The following is a 24,568-nucleotide window of genomic DNA, read 5'->3' on the forward strand; positions in this document are numbered from 1 at the left end:
ATCTGCACTTGTAAGAAGTACAAAAAAAAAAAAGAAATGATGGCTCAATTAGTACCCAATACTAACATTGATTGCAGAACAAGATATAAAGGACAAAAATATCATCTCTTAGTGCAATCATCTTCCAAGTACATGTGAATGGTAGGCAGGTAACAAACAAAACAATGAGCGGTTTCATGCCAAATGAACAGAAACAGGGTGCAATTGGAAGATTCTACAGCATAAATAGGATGGCTTTTAACTAAATCAAAGTTGAAGCACAGTGAAGCCATCAGAGCCATCCCTGTGTGATACACAATCAGCATTAACAATGTTCCAGAAAATTATCTCGTTTCCTGATCTCAATAAAACTTATACCAAATGCCACTATCCAACAAAACTCGGTTACTTCAGTCGATAACTTTAATCAATACAACAATACCAACGAGTAGATAAAATTTTCAAAGACTCCATTGCCTGTCTTTGACGATTGAACAGAGACAACGACAACGTTGTCAGTTGAATGGCAGTCATGTGAGACGGAATGTGGGTGGGTATTGCAGCAAAAGAGATGAAAGCGAACTTACAAAATTTTTCAATAGTTTCAGACGTATTTTTGAACAAAATTTTAGCTGTTTTCATCCAAAACTCATTGCAAGGGATCTTTTGAACCCTTCTTGAAAGTTTAAGAACATTTTCAAAAATTTTAAAAGTTTAGAGGATACTTTAAACACAACCTACAAAAGTTCGGAGACCTACCAGAGTTCGAGGACATTTTCTGTAAGCTAGTCTAATTTTTAATGTGAAATGATACATGGGATAAAACCATATAGCCAACCCTAAAATAGGTAAACGTAAAAAAAAAAAAAAATAAACGTTTCTTTTTATAAGTTTGTTAGATATTACAATTATATCATTCGAATAATTTATTTATGGTCTACAAAAATTTAGTTTTTTTTATGCCTATACATTAATTTTTTTTTTTAAGAAAATGTCTACACAAATTTGGTTGGGCTCCCTAAATCTATCAATGAAAAGAAATAAATTATTGGTTTTATTTCAATAACTTTTTTTGGATAGACAATTTGTTTTTGTTAGAATATAGGATGACAAATTGATTCAATATAATTTTGTACATTTTCTTAGTAGCATGTGCAAATAAAATTTAGATCAAATTCATTATCATTAGTGATAAACTATATCATTGATAGGAGCCCTATAATGATAAAGTCTATCACTAGATTTTTTTTTAAAACGTTGATATACACAAATTATTAATGTTAAAAGTGCTACCAAATTGCAATAATTATTTTTATCAAGATTTTTCTCAATGTAAAGTTGAACCATGATATCGACAGTGATATAAAGAAGAGAAGAATGAAGATTTTATTACTTTTAATTATTCAGGTTCTATTTCTTAAAAAAAAAAAAAGAACATTTAGAAGAAGAAAAAGTGTAAGATAGGTTTGTTGATTTTTTAAAAGTTTAGGGTTTAGGGTTTAGCAAAAATCATATTTCTTAATTGTTGATTTCACAATCATCTTGATTGTTAATCTTTTTTATAACTAAAATTATACAAACCATAAAATTTTTAAATCGCATTAAAGCATATATATATATATATATTAATTAATTAAGTTAAACTCGTTTCAACTAAATAAATTAACATTAAAAAAAGAACATTAAAACACACACCATCGCCACAAGAATAAAAATTAAACAATGCAATATACGAAAAGGTGAAAGCAAAAGTGATTCTTTATTAATAAAATTCAGAAGTTTATGTAATTTTCTAACTCAATTACAAAACATAAAATAAAAACACCACCATATACATAGTTGGAAATTAAAAGACTAAACAATGCAATGCAATTTAGGAAAAATGTCATGGATGAGCCAATGTGTCATGAACTTGTAAGTGCTTTGTGTCAAATGGACTCCATCCCAACTGATATGTTCATTAGGATTTGGGCAAACTTCAACTCCCTCTACTCCACACATTTGCATCAGGTTAAACCTGTACTCTCCTCCAATCCCACAGCATGATTTTTGCAATGATCCTTCATCAAATCCTGTACGTTTTTTACATATTTATATAAGTAATTAAGTAGATCAAAAATTATAATTAGATTGAGAAATGTTTTAATCGAGAGTTAGTAGCTAGGAGAGAAAAAATTACGTACCTAGAACGAAAGCATGACGAATAATCCATAGAAATGCATTGTAATAATCACCATATACGATAACGGTATGTGGATTCTCTTTCTTGAGTACTTCAATAGTTTGCTTGATTTGATTGTTATGATAGGTTGCCAAACCATTCAAATCCTTTAAACAGTGAAGCTCGTCGTAAGCGGATGTATCGTTAGTATGGAATCCAGTAAGATAGATAGGGAAGCATCCAATTGGAAAGTTTCCAGGAACAACAACTCGAGTAGCACCGTAGCTAATTACTTTCTACAAAGGTACAAGCAAAAGAAAGACAGTGATCATCTCATGCATTCATATATGGGATATATATCATCTATGTTATATTGTTAGACAAAATGAACATATATATACCTCAACGGCACTCTTAATGGTTTGAACAACATCAGGTACCATGTCTTTGGCCTCTTCAATAGTTTTGCCTTGGAATAATGCATAGTTATAGTCATTGCCACCAATCTCACCCACCAAGAACAAAGCACTTCTTAATTTCTCGTTGCAATCTACGCATAAATATAGATGAAAACATCAAAACATTACATCATCGAAACACAAATTAATCTTAGTATATGTAAATGTAAGTAGCTAGTATGTTAATTAATCAGTCACCTCTTTGATTGTGACAAATAGAGTTGAAATGAGAGAACATCCAATCAAGTTGATGGTCGAGAGAAGAGTTGGTAACTGGAGATAAAATTTTGTAATTTGTAAAAAGATATTGAGAAGGTAAAGCTGTCGAACCAGCCACTGCGAAGTTGACTCCATGATCCATCGAACCATCTTTATTCAAGTAAGGACTCACCAAAGGAAGTCCAGCATCTAAAGCTACAAATACATCGAGTCATCGTTATTATAATTAGTTCGCGACATATGAAAACAGTAGCTAAAAACATGTATAGAATATACATGGAAGGTCATGCTTACCAAAGAAATCAAGCATAAGTAGACCGTTGGAGCATCGACCGGTGGGATTGTTGAAGAAAGATTGACCATAGGGAAGATGAGAAAAGGGAGTGTTGGGGTTTTCACGAATGAGATTTCCGGTGTCGGAGATTGAGTCGCCGAGTTGGTATATAGCGTCGAACATACAAGACTTAAGTGGATGAGCTTTGGACGATCCCAAAACAAGAATGAGAAAAAGAAGAAAAAGAGAGAAAGAAGATTTGGTAGAAACCGCCATTGATGAATGCTTATTGTGTTTGAAGTTAGAGAGAAGTGATGAAGGGAGGGAATGATGAGTGGTTTATTTTATAGCTTCAATTATTATTTCTTCCTCATCCTTTTCGGATTTGTAGTATTTTCGGTTTAATTAATTTCCTAATCCTTCAAGGAGTGGGAAAATTTCCGAAATCTCCGATAACAAATATTATTTAAAACGTATTCTTTTAATTTATAAATTATGGAACCGATAAATGTTTAAATTTATGTGAGAGTATATTATTTAACAATATGTTGGAAATTACATTTTTAACTTTTTTATGGTATTTTTTACATTTAGACCAAAAATAATAAAATTTATAGTACAAAGATAAAATAATTGTATATCTAATAAAAAAAATATCAACTATCGATGATAGTTTAGTCATTAAAAAGAATTACTAGAGTCGAACTAGTCGACATATACTGTATTTACCGTTATGCTATATTTTAGTTTATTTTCTAAATTGTGTTATTTGCTATATATTTTTTTAAAATAATAATTTTTTCGTACTCAAATTTTAAAATAAATGCATTTGATTCCTGTATTTTTTTTTTCTTAATGAAAAAAAAATTGCAACCATCCTTAGTAGGTTAGAAATATAATTTAAGAAGTTATAATTTATTTCTAAAATCTATACCCATATTAACTTTTGAATTTTAACTTGACTCGAAAGGTTTCACTCTCTAACAAATTTTAAAGTTTATCAATAATGCATTTTCACTTTATAATCACACATAGTGCACGCTAGTATTGGAGTTCGAACCACATGCAATTAACATGTTTTCTTTTTAGTTTAATAACATGTGGAATGTAGGTCGAACATATGTAACATTTCGATGATGGATTCTATGAAATTTATTTACGTTTAATTACGAAATACTTTTCATCAGACAGAGCCAATTCTTTGGACTCTCGTTGGAGTTTCAACGGAATGTAACATTATCATTATTGTTGTCTTACTATGGATATTAAACTATCAATATTAGTGTCAAAGATTTTGTGGATGATATTTGTCTAATTCAATCGAGTTATGTTTAAACTTTGATATTGTTATGTATTATGAGTGGTTGTCTTTCATTTCTTGTTTTTCTTAAAATATATTATCATAAAAAATTCAAATTAGTTTTTTAGTAATGATTATAAAAACCAGTTACTCTTTTTCAAACAATGATTAGATGCAATACTATGTACATAATTTCATATTTTGTTGTTCTTTATCGATCTAAATAGAAAAAAAAAACAAATAAATAATTGTCACGTTATAACAAAATATTTTTAGACTATCCTCGTCTTTTGATCCAACCTAAAAAAGCACCTAAGTTTTTTCCATAAGTTAGTCAACAAAAAGCACACAAATTAGTATGTCCATGAGTTTTGACATTCAATCAATGATGTTATTTTTAAATATAGAAAAATGAATTGCTGAATTATTTACATATATATAGCAAAACGTTCATTTTCTTATTAGTGATATTTTGCTATATTTGTCTCAATAATAGACTACAACAGATATTGATAGACATCTATTATTATCACTAAAAAAACAATGATATTTTGTAACATTCGAAAATATTTTCAGCAAATTTCTCATTTAAAACAATTATTCACCCGAGTGATTTAATTAAAAACTACTTCTATTGTCTTTGAGATTTAGAGAGGGGAATATTCTTTGAAATTAGTGTTCAAACTAGAATTATTTGAGATAAAAAAAAAAAGTGTACTATTGTTACAACATTATTACTGAACCAAAATCACATCTAAACGAAAGAGATCCTGAAACCATAAAAATAAAATTATAAAAGATTTGAAAGTCACTATATCTACACCAATTAACAAGACGTATATTCATTTTTGGTAGCTCAATCATAAAAACTCCAAAGTAAAGTGTGTTTAGTTTGGAGAAATTCTATGTCAGATGATCTAAAAAATTTTCATTTGCAAAAACAATTTTTACTCTAATAAACCTTTAAGACAAACAAATAGGTTTCTACGAAAAACGTTACAATTATGTTCAAAATAGTATATTTAAAAGAAGAATCACAGGAGAAGTTCAATCAATTCACTTAAATTGAACTTTGTAAAATTAATAATTTAATATCACAAAAGTCTCACTTGAATTTCAAATTATTTTAATTGATGTAATCCAATGGTCAGTTGTATTAATTTAACATTAAAGTTCTTCTTAAATAATTTAATATCAAATTTTGTTTTGTTAGGTATACATCATAACAAATTTGAAAAGTATATATCCAACCTTAAATAAATTATACTAACCTTTTCTATTAAATATAAACTGCACATCATAATATATATATATATATTTGGTTTCATAAGAAACAAACCATCTATATGAAAGTGTATTACCCCAATAATTTAAATTTTATGTCTTTATAACGTGACTAAGCCTAAGTTATTAAATAATGTAACTCAATTATATATATATATTCCAAATTAAATATCTCTAACTATATCATGATATTTTCTTGGATGTGTCGTTTGAATAATTTATTTTACGTTAAAGTGAAAATAATTTTAATGATAATTGATATGTTGGAAAATTGAAGGTTGATATTTTATAATCGAACATTTTAGGTTAAAAACAAAGTAATTCTATTTATAGGTTTATTAAAATAGAAGAACGATAGTTATTGATCTATTAATTAACATATTAATTCATGTTGAATAAAAAAATGGTTTAATATGTCTTGTGATTTTAACTTTGTATTATTTTACAAATACTTATAATGTGTATTTGTGTTATGGTTGGGTTTATGAATTTCATATTTTACTATTTATTATTATTTTTTTCGTGCCAAAAAAACTTAGTATGAATATTTAATATTAAATTCATAACTATCAAGATACCTAAACATGAAAAATCATCGTTTTATATATGTGGAACACGAACAATACATACATACATGAATAGATGTAACGATTAATTCAATGTATAAATATGCATGCACCGTGTTAGAAAAATGTATATCTTATTTTAATATCTCTCTACCGTCCTTAGAGTGTATTTAAATAACTTTTCTTTCATTAGTTAATCTAAAAAAATTCTTAAACTTTCTAAGAGTCGTATGAAACACATATTTACGAAAAAGACATAAGAGCAAAGAAGAAGAAATAGAAATTTTCATCGTTACTAACATTTTTAATATATTATAAAATTATAGAGAAAATATGTCATTATGAAGTAAAGTTAAATAGACAAATGAATATATATATATATATATATATATATATATATATATATATATATATATATATATATATATATATATATATATATATATATATATATATTCATTTGTATTTTTTATGGAAAATTGTAATTTTTAGTCAACTTTGAAGCACTTTTTTTTGGTCCTACCATCATTAATATAATCAAATGGTGTATTATTAAGTTTGATATATAATGCAATTAATCATGAAAATTGGACAAAAGTATTAGTTCATATGACAATGATGGGATATATTTGGCACCATGAAAATTCACCTAAACAATGTTTAGCAGCCTCTCTTTTGCATCACTACAATTCTTCTTCTTCTTCTTCTTCTCTCTCTCTCTTTTTCCCCTTTCTGTTAGCCACGTTTTTCTCTCCCAACCTGTTAATGACAATTGACATGCATGTACTATTATTGTAAGAATAAAAATAATGATACAAATCGTAAAACATGCTTTATGATCATATTCGTTGAAATGAACTTTAATCTGCTGATAATGATAAATTCATGTTCACTGTTTACGTGTATTGTGTTACACGTTGTGTGACAACAAACAACATCAACAGTTAAACATGTACTTATCATCCACACTTCTTCTAATAAATAAGATAATATATATACAGATGTTAAACATGAATCAATTAAAATCTTGAACTAATGATTATCAATTTCCACGAAAATTTATGTATTTAAATTTAACTTCTTAATTGTCCTGATTAATGAATAATTTAGGCTATGTCTATTAAAGTTACCATTGAAAATTGATAAATACATTTATTCTTACACACGTGTATTATATATATACTTCTATGAATGTTTAAATTATTTAAATCATCGAGTTATTAGAATTATATAATTCGTTTATGATTTTTAAATGGTATCTTAATTAAAAGTCAAGGTTAATTCACTTACAAAAGCTCGAGAATTGAATTAATTAATTGATAAAATCGTAAGGTTTTCACAATTAACTCATGATCTTAGGACATTTTTAAATTGATTTTTTAAATATTTAAACAAGTATTTATAAGTGTAAACAAAATGTTGATAAACACTTAGAGAATTTTATCCAAATGACATTTATATGAGTACCAAACCCTCAAAATTAAAAATATAAATAAATATTTACTAAAAGAATTATTGAAGCCCTAATCCTTTTCTATGGCGGTAAAAAATTGCTTTCTTGTTTCAAAGTTATTCGTACAGATGGTTTTCATTTGAAGGCCCAAACGAAAAATGACTCATTTTTAAGAGTGAATAAAAAGTGGTCTACTGCTTGCTTTAGCATTTCTGTGAATTTCTTAATTCGCCCCTGAAAATCATCTGTGCGCTTGCAACTGAGAACGTTACTTGATGCACGATACTTGATTATCTATATGCTCCATGCTCTTCATGCTTTATACTATATGATCTGCATTATCTACTAGCTAGATACTAGATACTAAATACTATCTACTTGATGCTCAATACTCTACGTTTTATTTATGTTATATATATTTGTCCCTTGATACTTAATACTTAAATAAATAAATAATAAATAGAAAATAGTAGAAATGCAAAAAAAAAGGACACAAAAGACAAAAAGTTAAAAACGGAAGAACAAATGTAAAAAATGCAAAGAAAAGAATTGTAAAAGAAAAAAGAAGAACAAAGAAGAAAAGAACAAACAGAAAGAAGTCGTAAAACGAAGAAAAAAGAAGAAGGAAAGATTTATACAGCTATAATTTTATACAGTAATGACATAAGCAAAATGTTATTTTTTCGTTTTGAAAAAAGTACCCATATTTTATTTGGCCTTTTATTTTAGTTCATCTATGTAAATTTTCCTTTATTTTACGGTCATAAATTGTTACATCTATTCATGGATGGATATTGGAAATATCCCGTATTTGTACCTCCTCAAAAGAACTCGACAGACTTTGAAATCCAGTTGGCAATCGTTTCTTAGAACCAATGATCCCCGCGGCTCTTAACCGATCACTTGTTCTTGTTTTGACATCTCTTTTCCTCTTTTTCATCTTTGTATTCTCTACAATTTATAAAAATTGTTAAGGACAATATATATTTACAACTACACAACAAATCCTAATTAATCTTCCTAAAATAAAAAGCATATCTATTTACATTTTATGTTCTTTATTTTAGGAAGATTAAATTAAACAAATAAAATATAAATATATCTATCTATAAATTTAACATTTAAGTGAAAAAAAAAGTTAGTACTATATTTTCAAAATAGAAGAACACCAGTCAAGAACAAAATCGAAAACAGATGCCAGTGGAAAGCGATTTGAAAATTTGAAGAATGTTAGAACCAGGGACAAATCTTAAGAAGAAAATTTGAGGACCGGGTATTTTTTATCTACCTACGGAAGATGTGAGAATAGAGCACAAATCAAAGGTTGAAGAACGAACAAAAGCGTTCAAACGAAATAACTCACCGATAGTTGGCAATCTACCTACAGAAAACGAACAGAAGGTTGAAGAACGAACAAAAGAGTACAAAAGAACGAAAGCCGGTGGAAAGAGATCTTAAAAGGAACGGTGGAGCGATCTTAAAAGGGCCAGTGGAAAGCAATCCTAAAAGTCATCGCAACATGAGAGAACAGAGATGGTCGCGCGTATCTTAAGTGACGGTGGAAAGCCTTTAAAAAAGGAAGGGAGAAAGCGATCTTATTTTTCGAAGGAAAAGAGAAGATTCAAAAAAATTCTAGAGTTTTCTTGGAAAAGTGAAGTGGTTGCATACAGAAGATGTGATGTTTTCCAGAAATTGTCTGTTTTTTTTTTTTTGAAAAAATTAGAATATTCAAGAGTGTGCATAATTTGTATTAATTATAAGATATTTATGGTTTTTGTTACCATTGTATTTAGAAATCTAATTTGTCAGGTAGGTAGAAGTATTTAAGGTATAGTTGTCCTATTTATTATTTTAAAATTAACTTTTATGCTATTTTACCAATTTGAAAATAAAATTATCATTTATCAAAAGTAAATATTATATTTTATTATTCTTCTTGTCGTCCGTTTAATTTACTTATTTTGTAATTTAAAAAGTATAATGACATAGATTTTATGATATCAATTTTTTTTTTTTTTTTGATATTTTTGCAAACATCCTTTATTTACCACGATATTTTGACTAATGAAGTTTTGATAGGTTAATAAGTGACAAAAAAAAAATCACATTTTTTTAAAATTACTGCCCCTCGTAAGTATCTTCACTTAAGGGTATTCTAGTACTTTACCGTCTGACAAAACCGGCCCCACACTCTACTACCCTAAGTCCACGTGTCACTTAATTATCTTTAAGAACCCCCGAGTTGTAGGGTCCACTTGTCAAATCGTTCTTATCCTCAACGTCACCTCTTATCAGCCGTCCAACCCATTGTCTCAAAGATCAATCCAACGGTGTGTATTTCATCTCTACCCTTGGACGACTTGTTCGATGTTTAACCCCTCTAATTTCTCTTTAAATATCGCTCCCACTGCCCCTTCTAAGCTCCTCCATACTCACTCCCGCAACTTTCTACGCCGTGTCGGGACTTCAACCTCCGCCCATTTCTTCTCTTCTCTCTGATTCGCAGTTCCTTATGGGCTTACTCGAACAGCTCTGGGACGATACCGTCGCCGGACCGCGGCCGGAAAGTGGCCTCGGCAAGCTTCGGAAACACTCAACGTCTTCTGGTCGACCTAGCTCCGGCAGCAAGGGTATGCTATGGCCTTTTTATTCCACTGCTTGCCATGGCGGACACTTAATCGAACTCGATAAACTTCGACTCAAAACCCTAATCATAACACAATCATGGAATATTGAGTATTCGATTTGATTTTTCTTGATTAAAAGTGTTTAAAGTGTTGGACGCCGATCCAATTGAGATTCTAATTTCTTGTTATAATTATAAATCGCTTAATGAGAAACATACTGTTGATTTTGCTTAAGAAATAGCCGGCAGCTCGGATTTATGTTGCAATTTGGCGGATCTACGCTTTTGAACTGAAAATATGCTCAATCGATACCTCAAACTTCATAGTTTCCTCGTTGACTTTTCTTATTTTTCTTGTATTTTTTTTTTAATGAACTCTTTTTGGATCAGAGCTCGATGGTGGCAGCGCTAGATCATACGGAGAAGATTCTTCAGAATCGCCGGTGAGGATCACAAGAAGTATTATGATAGTAAGGCCTCCAGGATATCAGAACGGTTCGCCTCCTATTTCACCGGCCGGATCCAGTTCTCCGGCGTCTCCCTTTTCTGGTAAGAAACAGAGTCGTTCCTTTTACCTTTTCGCTTTATCTGAAGTGACCAATATGTCCTTCGTTTAGAATCCAAAAAAATACCCAAATGGTTATGATTTATCTTGCCAGTACAAGCTGGAATGAATTACGCGAGGGAGTGACTTTTGTTCTTTATTGATAGCGTCTTCATGATTTGACAAGCACGTGAATGCTTGTTCTAATTCAGCCGGAATTTCAGATTATGGTTCCATTGAAAAGCCCTTCTGTTCGTTTAAATTTGATCTCCATACTCCATAGAATAGCGAATGCAATGGTTTGTCATATCTATGGGGAATCCTTAGCATCTTTCAGTTCAATCGTTTTCAATTCATTGTCTGCTTCTTCTTGTGGACATAATCATAGATCTCTAATGTGGAAAATTGGATCATTTTGCACCACTATTCTTCTGCTCTTTGGAGTGGAAAGTGGGTTCCCTTGTTTGTTGGTTGGGAGGTCTTGTCAAGTAAAAAGATTTCGTGTGGATCTGCTTCTTTGTTACAAAAAGTTTGATGGGAGTAGGTGGAGAGTAGTGGTTGTAAACGTAGGGCTTACTTCATAAACATGCATGTTAGTCAAACTAAAAATCTGGATCTTGTTGAAACATTATTGCAGACGGATGATCATTATTACTCTTCTGACTGATAAGATTTTGCTCTTATGGGTTGAATTTTCTGTGATGATGTCATCAGGGAATTCATCAAATCTTGAAAACTTCCCTTTGTAACTTTGTTTGATGTTTCACAGCTTAGTGTCTAGTCTCCGATTCTTCCAAAAAAGTACCTACAAATTGTGCTTGTTTATAGGATAATCTCTTTGATTTGGTTGGATGATTTAAGAGATTGTCATATTGGGAAATTGTTTAGTCATTAACATTTGATGCAAACACAGATTGAGAAATTGAGTTCATGTGTAGCTTCTTTCAATTTGTGTTTGTTTATAAGTAATTTCTCTCTTTTGGAGGTAGAGAATCCTTCCGGTTTCGAAGAAGGTCGATCTCCGAGTTATACACAAAGACAACCGATGGTGGATCCGGGAGCCCTTCTTCTCCTCACAACATGTGAGATCTAAAGCTTTTCTTGATCTCTCTTATATTCTCCCTCAGTGAATATTTCTTCACTTTATGTAATTTTTGTGTACTGTAATATGCGGCTGCTGTAGTATCTAAGTATGGCGATATGAAATTCAGAAAGGTAGTTTGTTAGGAACAAAAAAAGTCTTGTAGGAAGGAGGAAGATGATCTTGGAAAATGTGTAGAGATGATGAGGGGTATTATAGTCAAATTAGTACTAATATGTAAATATTCATATTTGAACTTTTTAGGTAGTCACTGTTGTTGGTTTTGTTAGTGGAATGAGAAAGGGTAGTTCTTTCTTTTTTGTATGTGGGCCTCTTCTTCTTTTGTTTGTGGATTGTCTTTCAATTTCAATTGGACATTGCTTGATAAATGCAAAACAGCACTCTTGTCTTTTGGGTGGTGGCCACAAATCCCCAAATCAATTCTTTGGACAGATGCTCTTTAATTGCAATTCCATCGAGTGTTTTGTGTTGATTTTTGCTTTTTTATTCTGTAAATGCTTTAGGGGAATTGTCAAGTACTGATGGTAATAATAACACCCAAAAAGAAAAAAAAGTTTTCATCTTTTTATTATTTATTGTGTATTGATCAAGTTGGACTATTAATTCTACCCATCTTGATAGGGACAGATTCAATGATGGTCTACTTTGATCTATCACGAATCCATCGTATATTTATAAAAATTTTGATATCGTGTATAATATGTAACACATCAAAAAATTCTGGAATGTGGAATGTTTGTATATTTTATTTTACTTTCCATATTTTATTGGTTGTGGAACTTCTCGTTGTAGTTATCATACTACTAAATTAACTACAACTAAATTTCAAGGATTACAATGCGTAGATTTTTTAAAGCTTAATCATCTAAATCTAGAAAGAAAAAATCAAAGTAAGGTTTTCTTTTTTAAGTAGGTAGCTAAATATACGTTATTGCGAGTTTATTCAATCATATATTTAATTTTTTTTTAAACTTAAAAAGACGATTATGTATTTGATTCTTTTTTAACTTAAAAGAAGAAATAGATCCAAACTTTATTGATCATATATAGTTGTGTATATCACATCATAACCATATAAAAATGATGTAACCTTAAAATGAAATCACATGATTAATAAAATATAGCAAAAGTTTATACAAGTAATAGTTACTATTTGACATCGATGGAATATTAAAGTCTAGTGTGCATACTTTCTATCGTTAATCGAATTTCTAAATTATAAATTTTGCTATAAATTGTAAATATCTTTAAAGTATTATTATTTTCATTAATTTTATACCTTTTAAGTGTAATTTAATGATTTTTGTATTAGAAATAAGTTAATAAAAAAATATATAAAAATTTGACATTTTATTGATAATTTTATTAACATTTGAAGCACGCATATATATATATATATATAATAATTATAAAATTTTTTTTAAAAAAAAGTAGAATTTGGAAGGATAATTTGTCGAAAAAGAAAATAATTTGAGTGAAGGTCCTTATCAACATAGTTTTGAATATATGTTTTGATGTTTATGGTAGGCATTTCTTGTACTTTTCTTTGGCATTTGATACACTTTTTGGAATATGGTATTTTTAGATGGCCACCACATTTTCTTTTCTATTACCATTAGGGATTTACTTATTTCACTCCTAAAACTATTAGTGGATCCCAATCAATAATTGATTTCAAGATATTTGGTTTCATGCAACTTTGTCATTTTCTCAAATTTGTTACATCACTAAAGCATTTGATTTAAAACTACTTCTAGCTCTTGATTGTATTTAAATGTTTATCTACATACCTATTCTTGTGAGCCTACCAAATTATTATGGTCTTATTTGGAAAGTACTTTTGTTTTTGTTTTAATATTTCTTCTTTATGTAATCGATTTTAAAAAGAAAAAAGTTTTTTTTTTTAATTTTCAATATTCATTCATAATTATTTTAAAAGAAAATCTTGTTTTAAAAAAAATGAATTAGTTACCAAACATATTCATTTTTAAAAACTAAAATTAAAAACTAAAAATTTTATTTTTTAAAATTAAGCCTATAGATATTACTTTTACTCTCAACTTTCTTTGTTTGTCGTACATATTCTACTAACAATCAAGTCAAACTTTGAAAATTAAAAAGAAAATAATTTTCTACTATTAGATTTAAGAAAGATCCAAATCTGTGTAAACTACGAAAAGAAAATATGTTTGATTTTTTAAAACAAAAACAAAAAATAAAATGCTTACTAAATGATGCTTAACTAACTAACTCATACAAATTCAAAATTAGTGACACGTGATTATTTTATTATAATTTAAATATTTGTCCATGAAAAGTTGCTAATAAACGGAAGTTTAAAGATGAAAGTAGAAGGGAGACCTTAAGTTTAGCTTATAACTTACTTTAAATTTATATGCCTATAGTTCGTTTACGTACGTAAAATTAGGGATAATTATAATGGGCAACAATTTTTAATATAATTATTAAGTATGTGATAATATTTTTGATAAACTCCTTTAGTTTATCAGTGATAGACCAACATTTACTACATGATCTATCAGTGATAAACTTCTATCATTGATAGATTTTAACAAATTTTACTATACTTATCATCTTTTTAATTGTTGTTATATACTTAAATATAATCGTTACATTTACGACTATGGAAAAAAAAAAAGTTAAATCATATAACAAACTTTACACTCAATATAGTAATCAATTGCCAATTCATGAATAGGATTAAGGCCCATTAATAACGAAAACCCAAATCTAATGGGCTTCAAATAAATTAGCCCCAAAATATATTTAATTGGGCCTTGGTTGTGGAGTATCCATTGATACCAAAAAAAAGTCCGTCCCTCTACAAATCCAAAGCGTCGTCTTCTTTCTCTGTTTTAGCGAAACTGAAAATTTTCACCGAAGGGTCTTCAAAAATGGCGGAAAGGACAAAGAATATAAATATTTGGCAATTGTTCATGCTGCTTAATTTCAATCTCCTGCTTCCCTTTTCATCTGGTAAACTGATTCTATTTCTTCCTTCATTTCCTCCCTCGCCTGTTCCTGTAACATGATGTCTGTATCAGTCTTGTGTTCATGTTAGATTCATTACTAAATGATTTCGGATTGTGTCGAACTGTAGTGTATTTGGTGATAATTTTACTGATTGTGGATGATTTCTGGAGATAACACCTGGGTTTTGCATCTAAAGAATTTTTGGATACTTCATGTGTGATTTTCTGAAATTTAGATGATGGTCTTTCCAATTTGTTGACTCGTTTGTTTTATATATGGTGAAATGATTTTTATTTTAAATCTCTGGAATCAGCCTTCTATCGATGAGTAGAGAATTTTCTTTTGTTATATAACAAAAAAAACTTGTGGCAGATACTTCTTTCTTGTGAATCTATTGGTTGGCTTGGTTGTGTCAATATGGATGAACTTTGGCGTTATATCTATCTTATTTCTTAGTTGAATAAGTAGATTCTTTCATCGTATTGAACTAAGAATTTATTGTTCAAGGTTGTACTTCCCTGCGTATTCGTGATTTGGTTTACATGGAAGGTGGTCATAGCTATGTAGTATTTTTCATTGTTTTTTCTATTTTGTTTACTGAATGACGTGTATCACGTTTCACATTTATAGTAAAAGTTTGGCTTATGAGGAATACTAATTGACCTCTTTGTTCTTTCTGTTGCAAATAGGATTCGTTTTTACAGAATTGTGTTTTTTTCTTGTAGGTGAATCAAATGATGTCTGTATTTCGCAAGGTGGTCGTTTTGCACCCTTCTCATCGGAAGGAAAACCTCCTAGTAAGGTCAGCAAAGCACAAGATTTGACACTTTGCCGAGTTTTTCGAAAGAGGACTTGCTGTGGTGTAGCTCAAACACACCCGGCTTTGCTTTCTGTTAGGAAGCTAGCTTCAGCAGGGGAAGCCAACCACGAATGCTTGCAATTATGGGAACTTCTGGAGTGCTCAATATGTGATCCACAAGTTGGTGTTCAACCCGGACCTCCTCTAATATGTGCCTCTTTCTGCGACAGAGTCTTCAAAGCTTGTTCTGATGCTTACTTTTCTGTTGATGCTAAAACGCAGGTGAGCAGATTGTAATGACCTGGTGATTCTTTTATTCTATTTCATTTATTTATTTGGCTGATTTTGTTTCCTAAACAGGTTTGGAGTGTGACCAAACCATGAAAATTTTAACTGTATAAGTTTTCTAAAGCCAGTTCGCTTCTTGGCACATAGATCTTGACTCATCTTAGAAGGAAAAAGAAAGAGTGTCTAATTACTAGTAAAACTTTGGTCTAGTTATAAATTTAGTCTCTAAGCACAAAGAAGGTGTATTTAATTCTTGAATGTAGGATTATGCTTCTATTTAGTATTTGCTATGAAGGTCATCAACAAAACATTAACATGACATACGACAGCCTATTTAGCTATATAGTACATTGTAAGAAGCATGAATAAAGATATGGGACATGAATAAACACGGAAGCACGCCATTTCTTCCAAATCTAAACAATGAAATGACTAGGACACATTTTAAAAATATATACCATATGAAATTTATTGTATGCATAAAAAGTGAGTTTGATGTATTTTTCGCTTTCAATATTTATTATTTTGTTCTAAATTCTTATGTGCCAATTTAGTATATGTGTTCTATATATGCCTACAAATGTTGCATTAAAATTTAAATTGACTTTGTACAACTAGTGTCCTATGCGTATCTATTGTGCTACCAAAGTCCAAGTGTTGAAGGGCCAAGTCCAACAAGTGTTGTACGTGGACATGTAAGCCAACTGAAGCTTTCGTGTTTCTTAGAGCACATCATTCCAACTCAAGGAAAAGTTTATATGATGAGCATGCCGTATTAGAATTTCACTAACATTATAAACTGTTAGACCTCCTATTAGATTTCATTACAGGAGGAGGAAAAAGGAGAAGTCCCACGTGTAAACACATGTGTAAATAGAAAATCTTAAAAGTCGGTTAGTGGGGATTATAAATAGTGGTTGGTTTAGGCGGGAAAGTTAGTATCTTTGAGAGAAGTTTAGCTTGTTACTTCTTGAGAGAAGAAGAACAAGGAGATTGTATCATGAATTGAGAGTTTATCAATTCATCACTGAAGAGATCACATTCATACTTGAATAAAAAGTGTAAATTCTATACCAAAGGTAGAGTTCTATCATAAACACAATGTTCAAAGTTGAGGAATACTTTAGCCTTGTAAATTTTAAAATGTGTGGCACCGGGTTATTTTTGCTGTAATTTATGATATGATTGGAACTTCATCAAAATTATATTAGTTTGTTTCTTCCATTTTTCTGTATGCATGATGTTCTTTTAACCAACACAATAAGAAGTAAAAGCATATTCTTGAACCTTGGCCACAACGTGAGATTAGATATATTTCCTGATTAGACTTTATGCCTCAGGTTCTAGCACCGTGCGGAGTGAATGACTTTGTGTGTGGCAGGGCTTCCAAGTGGGTCTCAAATGGTACGGACCTCTGCAACGCTGCAGGTTTTTCAGTTAAGATCTCTGATGAAGAAACCTCTTGCTATGGTAGTAAAGCCAGACTAGACTCCATTGCTAATTCATGGAAGACTTCACCATCAGTAGTGTCATCCCAAAGAACAGGTTACTTGGGCATCTTGGAGGATTTCCAGCAATGGGTAAAAGAAATGAGTTTTCATGAACAGGTTTCGTGGCTGATCGGGTCCATGGTGCTTTCGGCAGGGCTTCTGTTTGCAAGGTTGGGGAAGCTAAACATTTTCATTACATGGTCTTTTATTTTACGACACTTGAGAAAAAAAAAATTGTCCTCCATTCTTATAAGTTTCTCAATGGCCATGCTTTAGGTTTTACCTTCTATAAGATGGGAACCGGTAATTTAATGTGTAAAACTCGATGTGTAGTTAGAAATATAAAAATAACTTGCTTATGTTCATACTCGATCAAGCTAAATGTTAAAACCATGTAGTGCTTGATGTTGAAGACTCAAAACGTTCTAATACTTTTTTTTTCCTTGTTTCCATCTGTTATATTTTTATGTTGTTTTTAATGCAGCAAAAGGCAAAGCCATAGCCAGCGCCAGAAATATGCTGCCATTCACCGAGCAACGAAGAGAATTGAAGCGACCATGAATCAAAATTCTCTTGGTACCCAAGGAATCAGGAAAGGAAGTAGAAGATGACCTGATACCTTACATCTAAAGACATTTTGTTTGGCCTATTTCTGAGGTAAAGCTATACCTCTTTTCTATTAACTATCTGACCTCTTAATGCTTTTTTCGATCTGCCTTTTCGTCGTACTCTTCTCCTCTCACTTTTATATTCATTGAAGTTCACTTTTGCAGAAAGATTGACTCTGTTCTCCAACAGTTCTAATGCTTGAAAAGTGGCAGCCGTAGTTGTTCTTCCATTTCAATGAAAGAGAGAAGATAAAAAATGAGTTATGATGTAGCTGTACAATTGTAGGAAGAACTGGATATTGTGATAATTACTATTGAATTGTGTATTTAAGATAAATCTCTTATCAAAATCAGCCATATTCAGTTTTTATCCTTTTGTAGAGAAGGATTTTTCTCATAGATGAATTTTTGGTGAGAGTAACAGTTTGTCGATGTGTACTGAACTGATGAAGCAGCTTTCATTTAACTTGATAAATTTTTTAACATTCACCTTTACCAAACTGATTAAAATTTATGTATTCTGTTGACGGATCAATGATAATGAGCTTGAATCGCAAACGTAATTGGATTGTCTTCTTATTATGTATCCATAAAATTATGAATTTACCGATATTGTTACCACTACCTCCATCTCAAGAAGTCCAGTAACATTAGTAACAACGATAAAGATGTCAAAATTAAAAAAAAAAAAATAGATCGAGCATCTTCAACTCATCAATTGGATTGTATTATTTCATTACATATTTGGATTAGAATCTCATATACCAATACAATTGCATAACATAAGTAAACAAAAAGTGGTCGATCAATCGCCTTTTCACGGGGATAAACGTCACCTTAGTTTTGATATTTATTGCTTTCTTCCGCTTTGTTGATTAGAGAATGGGATGACTTTGTGTGGTGGGATGTTGGTTCAGTGATCAAGTGAAAATGACCCTCCACCCAAGACGAAGTTTGTTTGTTAGAGTTTAGATGAGAATTCTTGACTACTTTATGAGTTTGTTCAAGAAATCCATATTTGCTTTCTAAACTTCAAAATTGTTTAATAGGTTCTCTCTTTTTTAAGGCAACAAATAATAACACCATAAATCTACTACTCTCTAACCATTTCATCATGAACCAAAGAGACAATGCCATTCAAAAAACCATTTTTCCAAATCAAAAAACCATCACGATAGAAAGCTATAACCACTAAAAAACGGTTAAATCTTAATTTATCTTTTTTCTAATCTAATAGACATTTTAAAAAAAAAAACTAAATGTTTGAAAAGAATATTGGATTTCTCATTTATTAGATCGAAACTTTGTATAAACCAAATAAGCATCTATAGTAGAGAGTGACCTTTATTCTTAAATAAAAGAAAATCATCAATAAATATATACTAAAAGAATTGAATATTTTCTCCCATAATACTCACAAAACAGTTGCGTAAATAATCATCAAACAAACTACGAAGTATTTATTATCGATACAAGAACTAAATTGTGGTCAAAATCATTATACAAGAAGAATCGTTACACACTATTAAAATTTGCGTATTTATTAAACAACTTCATCTTTCCTTCTGTTTTTACCAATCACATTTATCAGAAGTTGGATCTTTCCCTTTTATCTCTACTATTCACGTTTATCGATAAATTACATCTCAAAACTTTACGCTCAAACACACACTTATTGTAAAGATATTTGTAAAATTATGGTTTTGGTCGTAAATTTATGGAGGAAAAGGGGTCATAAGTGAAAGTTAATCAAATTAAAAGAAGAAAAGGAAAAAGGAGAGGTTTCAAGAGGTTATTTATAAAATTAGAAATTCAGTCAATCACTTATAATCACCATGGAAGAAGCAAATCTCTTTCAAGTCATTTCAAAATAACTCTGAACCATTGCCTTCCATCTTTACACACACAACTTCTGCACTCCAATTAGCCAACCCATTGGAGACCACTGAAATCTACTACCTGTTCGGCTACCGGGACAAGGACATACTCGAATTTTTACAGCCTCGATCGACATACCTCCGGCAAGGTCATTACAAGCTTGAAAACTATGAAGTACAGGGCATGAACAACTCTGCCTTTTCCAAAACAACTCGAGCTTGATTTTCATCTTCCAAAGATCGAAAAGGAACACTCCTCAAAGTAATCAAGATCTTCCAATTTTGGGAGGCTGCGCAAGAAAAGATAGAGAAAACCATCCTAAGAAAACAGTCTTAATAAGCTCAATTTGGCAATGCTAGACTGACATGAAGAAGTTTGCCTGTTTGTTATCATACCTTTTTAAGAATTACTCCCGAACTACTTCCTGATGCTTTTTGCTCGGGTTTCAATATCTCGAAAGAACAAACTAAAGATTCATCAACACTCAATAAAGCACCTGCATTGTCAAACTCTCCACCATAGTTCGGAGCAGAAAATATGGTGACCAACCGTCTTTTGGCAAAGAATTCATATCCATCTTCCACCACCTGAGTAATAAAATGAAACAAACTCAAAAATTTAAATGGCTGGATCAGAACAAAGAAGTACAAAGCACATTTGAGAACTGAAATGTTTGAAACCATTTGACTTTTCTCATCGATGCCACAAAATCCAAAAGCATTATACAAGACTATCAAAACCCAAATATGCATATCCTTGTTGTTTCAACCTAATAAAGATTAAAGATTTTCATAACGGTTTCCCATAATGGTGATTACAAAACGAAAGACAAAAATATTTGCAATTTATACTTCTAGTTGACGTATGCAGATTGACAGTCTATAAACTTCAACAAACAGTATGCAATCAACAGCTTGAGAAGAAAAGGTAATTGGTATTAAACTTCAGGAAAAAGCATGTTTACCTGATGACCACGACAAATGAGATCAAGGTCATTCTTATCTAAGAAGTCAGCCACTCGATCTGGTCCAAATGTACAAGAAACACCTCGATCACTGTCTGCCCATCCCTGAATACTAGGATCAGGATCAGACCAAAGCAGATCACAGAGGAGACCATTGTCAGGAATCTCAGTAGGTCTCGGCAGTTGCGTAATCTGATCCAAGCTTTTCAAATCAGGAGACAGTCCTCCATGCATACAAAGGATTTTATCATCAATAAGTCCAGCCACAGGCATGCAGTTGAAACAATCAGTAAATATTTTCCAAAGCCTAACGTTAAACCTCCTTTTACATTCATCATAGAAACCATAGATTCGGTTGATCTTTGCATCTTCGTGGTTCCCTCTCAAGAGAAATACTTTATTCGGGTGTCTTATTTTATATGCCAAAAGTAAACATATTGTTTCCAAACTTTGCTTCCCCCGGTCAACATAATCACCAAGAAAGAGATAATTTGCAGAAGGAGGGTACCCGCCATATTCAAATAGTCTAAGAAGATCTTTGTATTGACCGTGTATATCACCTGGACGAAGCCAGCAGAAACAAGATTAAACAAACGGAAGCATTATGAAACAAAGTTATAATTCAACAGAATTGGATGCCCTTGGTTTAGCATTTCAACCTCATTTTCTGATTTATGAAAGAAAGCTCAAATATCAAAACAAAAGAAGAAAAGTCTATAAAAACTTCAGCATTCAGGGACACACAAGAGCTCGATTCATTTAGATTTACACTGGCAAATACCCTGAGGGAATGTTTAATGTTTATCTTGCAAGTTGAGTTTATATAGCTCGGTAACAACATCGTCCCTATAAACACCAAAACCCTTAAAACCCACCAACTCCATTGACTCTTATAAAATTAAGCCAACATAATACATAGGTTTTTTCATCCAATTCCAAACTACAAAATTTGTTGATTCTACCAACTCCATACACCAAAACCCTTAAAACCCACCAAACTACACACTATCCTTCACAAATCATAGTACCATAAACCAAACATAGACTATATAAAACTCAAGTCTAATGTACTATCTTCAAGCTACACAATATCCAGATATCCCAACTCCCAGCTCCACAAACGCAAGCTTATAAGAACTCCAAGCCAAACATTCAAACAGTAATTAAACATAGACTTTGCTAAGATTATCCAAAACAGTATTAGAAAACATTATAATCCACAGATGTAAAGAAGCAGAAAGAGAGAAAGAACAATACTGACCACAGATGCGTATAGGAGCACTAAGGCGGAGTAGATTTGGCTGAGAGAGGAAAATGTGCTTGGCGTTAACACAGAGATGGCGGATTTCAGCCTCTGAAAGCTGAACCTGTTTCCCTCCTCTCCCTTCCAGCAGCCTTCTAATTATATCATCCAAAACCCCTTTTTCAATCCCTTCCATTGTCATCATCCTCCTCTAATTCTTCTTCTTCTAAACAGTTTCCTCCAAGATTCACACCAGAATATCAACTACTCTGCCGTAGAGCTCGCCCTAATGGCTCTTCAAAAGAGGGAACATCAACTTGGCTGCTTCAAGTTGAAGAGAGGTCAAAAGGGTATCTTCCAAATTGGAGAAAAGTAAACACCCAACTCTTCAAAAGAGACAGAGAACCAAATCAAAGTCGATACAATGAATTCACACAACAAAACAACAAGAACAAGAAGAACAAAAAAAAAACCCTCCAACAAGTTTTCAGATGGAAGAACAGGAAAGAGTTTTCAGAAACAGGTCAACACAAAGAAGCCAAGCAACAATTACACGTAATGATTCCGATTCACAAAATCTCGGGGAGGAAGAAGGAAGAAAACCCACATGAGAGAAAGATATTTACAAACAAATTTGAGAGAATCAAGCTCTGAAGATGAGTCGATAATGAGAGAGAAGGGGAATTTCTTGCTATCTTACATTTGGTTTTTCTGGTTGAAATCTTCAAATGAGAGCTGACCCGCGTATGATAGCAAAATGGCGCATGTAAGAAGATTTCATTTGAGTATTTGGACAATCATGACATGAATGGATGTCTTCTGCTTTGAATTGGTTTCCATTATTATTATTATTATTGCAATTTACAAGAATTTCCCATGAGGAACAGATGTTCAATTGTTCATTAGTTCTTACAAATCCGTTGATTTATATATATATAAATTAAGTTTCTTTTTTGGAAAGATTCCAACTTATGAAGAATCTTCATTGAAAAAGGAGAACTTGAGGGGAAATTTGGTCATTATTCGCCCTCTTTCCTCTTGTATAAATCTTCACACTAAAGTTTAGTTGATCAAAAATTTATAATTCGAAATTTTGAAAGATGTTTACTTTTTATTTTGTATAAAAAAATGTTTACTTTTCCTTTTGTATAAAAAAATGTTTACTTTATGATTGTTGGAAGTAAATTTTAAAAATTGTTGGTAGGAGAGTAATTACAATTATACCTCAAATTTTCGATCTTAAAAATTAGGTTAGTAAGCTTAAATGTTAACGTTGTTATAAGTTATAGGAACTCAATTCTTACGATGGAAAGCTTGAGGACAATATTCAACTTTTGAGGTATAAAATTATTTTGGAAATTGAGAAGCAAAGTTTAGGATTAGTTTTTATAATTTAACTTAAAAACGGCCATTTTTTTTATCATAATGCTTTTCAAAATATAAGCGAAATGAAATAAAAGTCGAGTCTATAACCAATAATTTACTATAAGTAATCAAACTTGTTGTGTACCTTTCGAGCATGAACTAAACTACTTTAGATGCTTATTTTTCAAGTCTCACTTGTTATTTTGTAACATAATATTCTTAAAGAAAAATATTAATTTACTTTGGTACATGTATGTATGTGTGTATCTATATATATACACATAATGATAAAGAAAATAGTGGGAAAGAAATACAAATTTGACAAAATACTTAACAATATATAGCAAAATTTCAGATTCTATCGATAATATATATTGATAGACATTGATATGCTTCTATTAGTGCTATTGATAGACAGTAATAAAAATCTATCAGTCTCTATCATTGATAAAATTCAAAATTTTACTATAATTTATAAATATTTTATTTACTTTGCTATTTTAAAGATATGTCAGATGATAATTAAATTTTATTTGAAATATAATTGATAAAATTTCATTCAATTCAAAACAAAGTAACAAAGAATTATATTCTTTATCTTTTAATAATAAGTTGTTTCTTATATATATATTTTTTTTGGTCCTCTTACAAATAGAACAAAGGAGCAAAATACTTACACTATATAGAACAATTTCGAAAACAAAAAATGCACACAGGCCCATCGTATAAAATACCAAAAATATCTCGTCAACAATGCGTGCGTAATATATTTGGTACAACGGGTGCGTAATATATTTGGTATTGTTTGGTACACGATCCTTTAGATTTGGTCATTTAATTTGACAATTATTTTTTTAATTCGACAATTATTTTTTTAATTCTATCGTTTAATTTGGTTACACTATCGTTTAAATTTGGATAAACGATTTTTTTAACTATTTTCGTACGCGATTGTTTAGATTTATCTACATGT

At 30.8% G+C, this 24,568-nt stretch overlaps 4 protein-coding genes across 7 annotated transcripts; 2 read left to right on the forward strand and 2 right to left on the reverse strand.

Moving 5' to 3' along the window:
* Positions 1-1,727: 1,727 nt before the first annotated feature.
* On the reverse strand, positions 1,728-3,367 carry LOC103504431 (GDSL esterase/lipase At5g03980-like). The gene is made up of 5 exons (XM_051085367.1): positions 3,112-3,367; positions 2,797-3,012; positions 2,542-2,690; positions 2,163-2,436; positions 1,728-2,051 (listed from the first exon to the last, which is right to left on the reverse strand). The coding sequence occupies exons 1-5, from the start codon at positions 3,365-3,367 to the stop codon at positions 1,834-1,836; spliced, it is 1,113 nt and encodes a 370-aa protein (XP_050941324.1). The 3' UTR covers positions 1,728-1,833.
* Positions 3,368-10,107: 6,740 nt separating this feature from the next.
* On the forward strand, positions 10,108-12,269 carry LOC103494595 (dormancy-associated protein homolog 3). 2 transcript variants are annotated; one of them, XM_008455860.3, is made up of 3 exons: positions 10,108-10,324; positions 10,711-10,869; positions 11,850-12,269. In XM_008455860.3, the coding sequence occupies exons 1-3, from the start codon at positions 10,207-10,209 to the stop codon at positions 11,948-11,950; spliced, it is 378 nt and encodes a 125-aa protein (XP_008454082.1). In that variant the 5' UTR covers positions 10,108-10,206; the 3' UTR covers positions 11,951-12,269. The 2 variants fall into 2 exon arrangements, with proteins under 2 accessions (XP_008454082.1, XP_008454074.1); XM_008455852.3 differs by having other exon boundaries at positions 11,854-12,269.
* Positions 12,270-14,796: 2,527 nt separating this feature from the next.
* On the forward strand, positions 14,797-18,640 carry LOC103494607 (uncharacterized). 2 transcript variants are annotated; one of them, XM_008455882.3, is made up of 5 exons: positions 14,797-14,963; positions 15,686-16,041; positions 17,388-17,707; positions 18,022-18,194; positions 18,298-18,640. In XM_008455882.3, exons 1-4 carry the CDS (start codon positions 14,882-14,884, stop codon positions 18,146-18,148), a joined length of 885 nt encoding a protein of 294 aa, XP_008454104.1. In that variant the 5' UTR covers positions 14,797-14,881; the 3' UTR covers positions 18,149-18,194; positions 18,298-18,640. The 2 variants fall into 2 exon arrangements, with proteins under 2 accessions (XP_008454104.1, XP_008454094.1); XM_008455872.3 differs by having other exon boundaries at positions 18,311-18,640.
* Positions 18,641-19,925: 1,285 nt separating this feature from the next.
* On the reverse strand, positions 19,926-23,131 carry LOC103494616 (serine/threonine-protein phosphatase PP1). 2 transcript variants are annotated; one of them, XM_008455913.3, is made up of 5 exons: positions 22,931-23,131; positions 22,249-22,616; positions 20,988-21,547; positions 20,419-20,610; positions 19,926-20,312 (listed from the first exon to the last, which is right to left on the reverse strand). In XM_008455913.3, exons 2-5 carry the CDS (start codon positions 22,433-22,435, stop codon positions 20,289-20,291), a joined length of 963 nt encoding a protein of 320 aa, XP_008454135.1. In that variant the 5' UTR covers positions 22,436-22,616; positions 22,931-23,131; the 3' UTR covers positions 19,926-20,288. The 2 variants fall into 2 exon arrangements, with proteins under 2 accessions (XP_008454135.1, XP_008454126.1); XM_008455904.3 differs by having other exon boundaries at positions 22,838-22,970.
* Positions 23,132-24,568: the final 1,437 nt, after the last annotated feature.

Source organism: Cucumis melo, chromosome 5 (genome assembly GCF_025177605.1).
Source record: "Cucumis melo cultivar AY chromosome 5, USDA_Cmelo_AY_1.0, whole genome shotgun sequence".
NCBI lineage: Eukaryota > Viridiplantae > Streptophyta > Magnoliopsida > Cucurbitales > Cucurbitaceae > Cucumis > Cucumis melo.

Excerpts from the sequence above, each read along its gene's own strand:
- LOC103494616 (XM_008455913.3), bottom strand. The coding sequence starts at position 22,435 with ATGATGACAATGGAAGGGATTGAAAAAGGGGTTTTGGATGATATAATT. Across the intron at positions 20,611-20,987 it reads TCATTTGTCGTGGTCATCAG|GTGGTGGAAGATGGATATGA; the intron begins GTAAACATGCTT and ends TTTATTACTCAG. Across the intron at positions 20,313-20,418 it reads CGGGAGTAATTCTTAAAAAG|CCTCCCAAAATTGGAAGATC; the intron begins GTATGATAACAA and ends TTTCTTGCGCAG.
- LOC103494595 (XM_008455852.3), top strand. The coding sequence starts at position 10,207 with ATGGGCTTACTCGAACAGCTCTGGGACGATACCGTCGCCGGACCGCGG. Across the intron at positions 10,325-10,710 it reads ACCTAGCTCCGGCAGCAAGG|AGCTCGATGGTGGCAGCGCT; the intron begins GTATGCTATGGC and ends TTTTTGGATCAG. Across the intron at positions 10,870-11,853 it reads TCCGGCGTCTCCCTTTTCTG|AGAATCCTTCCGGTTTCGAA; the intron begins GTAAGAAACAGA and ends TTTTGGAGGTAG.
- LOC103504431 (XM_051085367.1), bottom strand. The coding sequence starts at position 3,367 with ATGGCGGTTTCTACCAAATCTTCTTTCTCTCTTTTTCTTCTTTTTCTC. Across the intron at positions 2,437-2,541 it reads CCATTAAGAGTGCCGTTGAG|AAAGTAATTAGCTACGGTGC; the intron begins GTATATATATGT and ends GTACCTTTGTAG. Across the intron at positions 2,052-2,162 it reads TCGTCATGCTTTCGTTCTAG|GATTTGATGAAGGATCATTG; the intron begins GTACGTAATTTT and ends AAAAACGTACAG.
- LOC103494607 (XM_008455882.3), top strand. The coding sequence starts at position 14,882 with ATGGCGGAAAGGACAAAGAATATAAATATTTGGCAATTGTTCATGCTG. Across the intron at positions 14,964-15,685 it reads CCTGCTTCCCTTTTCATCTG|GTGAATCAAATGATGTCTGT; the intron begins GTAAACTGATTC and ends TTTTTCTTGTAG. Across the intron at positions 16,042-17,387 it reads CTGTTGATGCTAAAACGCAG|GTTCTAGCACCGTGCGGAGT; the intron begins GTGAGCAGATTG and ends TTTATGCCTCAG.